Consider the following 1,525-nt stretch of genomic DNA (forward strand, 5'->3'; position numbering starts at 1 on the left):
TCAGATGACTGAAACAAACAAATGAAAATACTAACAGAGGTACCCGGCGTTGCCCCGAATGAAATTGTTCCTTATATATTGGAAGAAAAACGCAAAATATGTTGTATAGAAATTTGTTATTTGATATTCAATTTATTCTTCAATTGGGATACAATTTATTCTTTAACTGGGAAATTAATTCTGAATTCATAATACATACTACTCCTACTACTACTACTACTACTACTACTACTACTACTACTACTGCTGCTGCTGCTGCTGCTCCTCCTCCTCCTGCTGCTGCTGCTGCGGCCGCTACTACTACTACTACTACTACTACTACTACTACTGATGATGATGATGATGATGATACCAAAAAAAAAACAAAAAAACAAAAGGAAAATACAAAATTTACCACTTTTATGAAAAGGATAAATTCTATCACATAAGAGCTTCTGGGTAAACAACATTCTTTGTTTCCTGGTTTGGACCATAGACAAATAAGTCTTGCGAACTATCAACCCTGGAGCAACTAACATAAAGTTGACCATGAGAAAAACAAGGTTCAATTAAGTGCAAGCAAGTAGGTTTCAAAGTCTGACCTTGAGCTTTATTAATAGACATTGCAAAGCAAAGTCGCACTGGAAATTCTGTTCGTCTGAACTCAAATGGCATGTCTGTTGGTTTAATTGGAATTCTTCGAATGGAAACCTCTTCCCCAGAGGCACATCCAGTGATGATGGTTGCTTCTTTCACATTAGGTGATAATGTCTTCACAACCAACCTTGTCCTATTGCATAATTTAGGAGGATCTAAATTTCTTAAAAGCATCATTATGACTCCAACCTTCAGAAAAAGTTTATGTGGAGGAGTTCCAGGTGTCTCAAGAGAATTAAGGAATTCTGTTGGGTAATGGACAACTTAATTTTCCTCAAAGACTGAATAAATTGATTTGTACTCTTCAATGACTGTTGGAATCTTATTCATTAATTCATGGTTAATCCTTGCTACTCTTTAATTTTTTGGAGCAAGAATTGCCCTTTCACAAACCATTTATGTGAATTATAATTATTACTTAAATTCAACTGAGGAATTCGCAACGATAGCAATATGAGCCAAACTGATATCACCATTCCCATCGAATAGTTCTTAGCCATTTCCTAATTGGAGGAGCCAGGTTGAAAACTGTTCTGCACTTTGGTCCCCACGCTAGTATTGAAGGAGAATTTCTGCACTTTATTCCATAGGTGTGAAGATTTAATGCATGTTTTTATTTCATCAGGTTTTGTTCGTCTCGGAATGACTGGTAATGTCTGTCTGAAATCTCCTGATAAAACTAATGTAAATCCTTCCATAGATTCATTGTTGCATCTTATATCTGTGTGACATGGTGCATTCATCCCAAATGGTCAGATGGCATTGGCGCAACACTTCTGCTGAACCTGAACCTTTGTTTATGCTACAAAGTGGGCAGTCATTTGTGACCAGGTTTAGCGGTGATTTAAAAGTAGAATGAGCTGTTTGTCCTCCAGGGAGAATGGTGGCA

General features: G+C 36.9%; 1 protein-coding gene across 1 annotated transcript; it reads right to left on the reverse strand.

Annotated features, from left to right (window-relative positions):
* Window positions 1-420: 420 nt before the first annotated feature.
* LOC115229651 lies at window positions 421-813 on the reverse strand. Its single transcript, XM_029799972.1, has one exon. The coding sequence runs from the start codon at window positions 811-813 to the stop codon at window positions 421-423; it is 393 nt and encodes a 130-aa protein (XP_029655832.1).
* Window positions 814-1,525: the final 712 nt, after the last annotated feature.

This window comes from Octopus sinensis, unplaced genomic scaffold, assembly GCF_006345805.1.
Source record: "Octopus sinensis unplaced genomic scaffold, ASM634580v1 Contig13366, whole genome shotgun sequence".
Classification (NCBI taxonomy): Eukaryota; Metazoa; Mollusca; class Cephalopoda; order Octopoda; family Octopodidae; genus Octopus; species Octopus sinensis.

What these genes read in the sequence shown, in the direction of transcription:
- LOC115229651 (XM_029799972.1), bottom strand. Translation starts at nt 813, where the DNA reads ATGATGCTTTTAAGAAATTTAGATCCTCCTAAATTATGCAATAGGACA.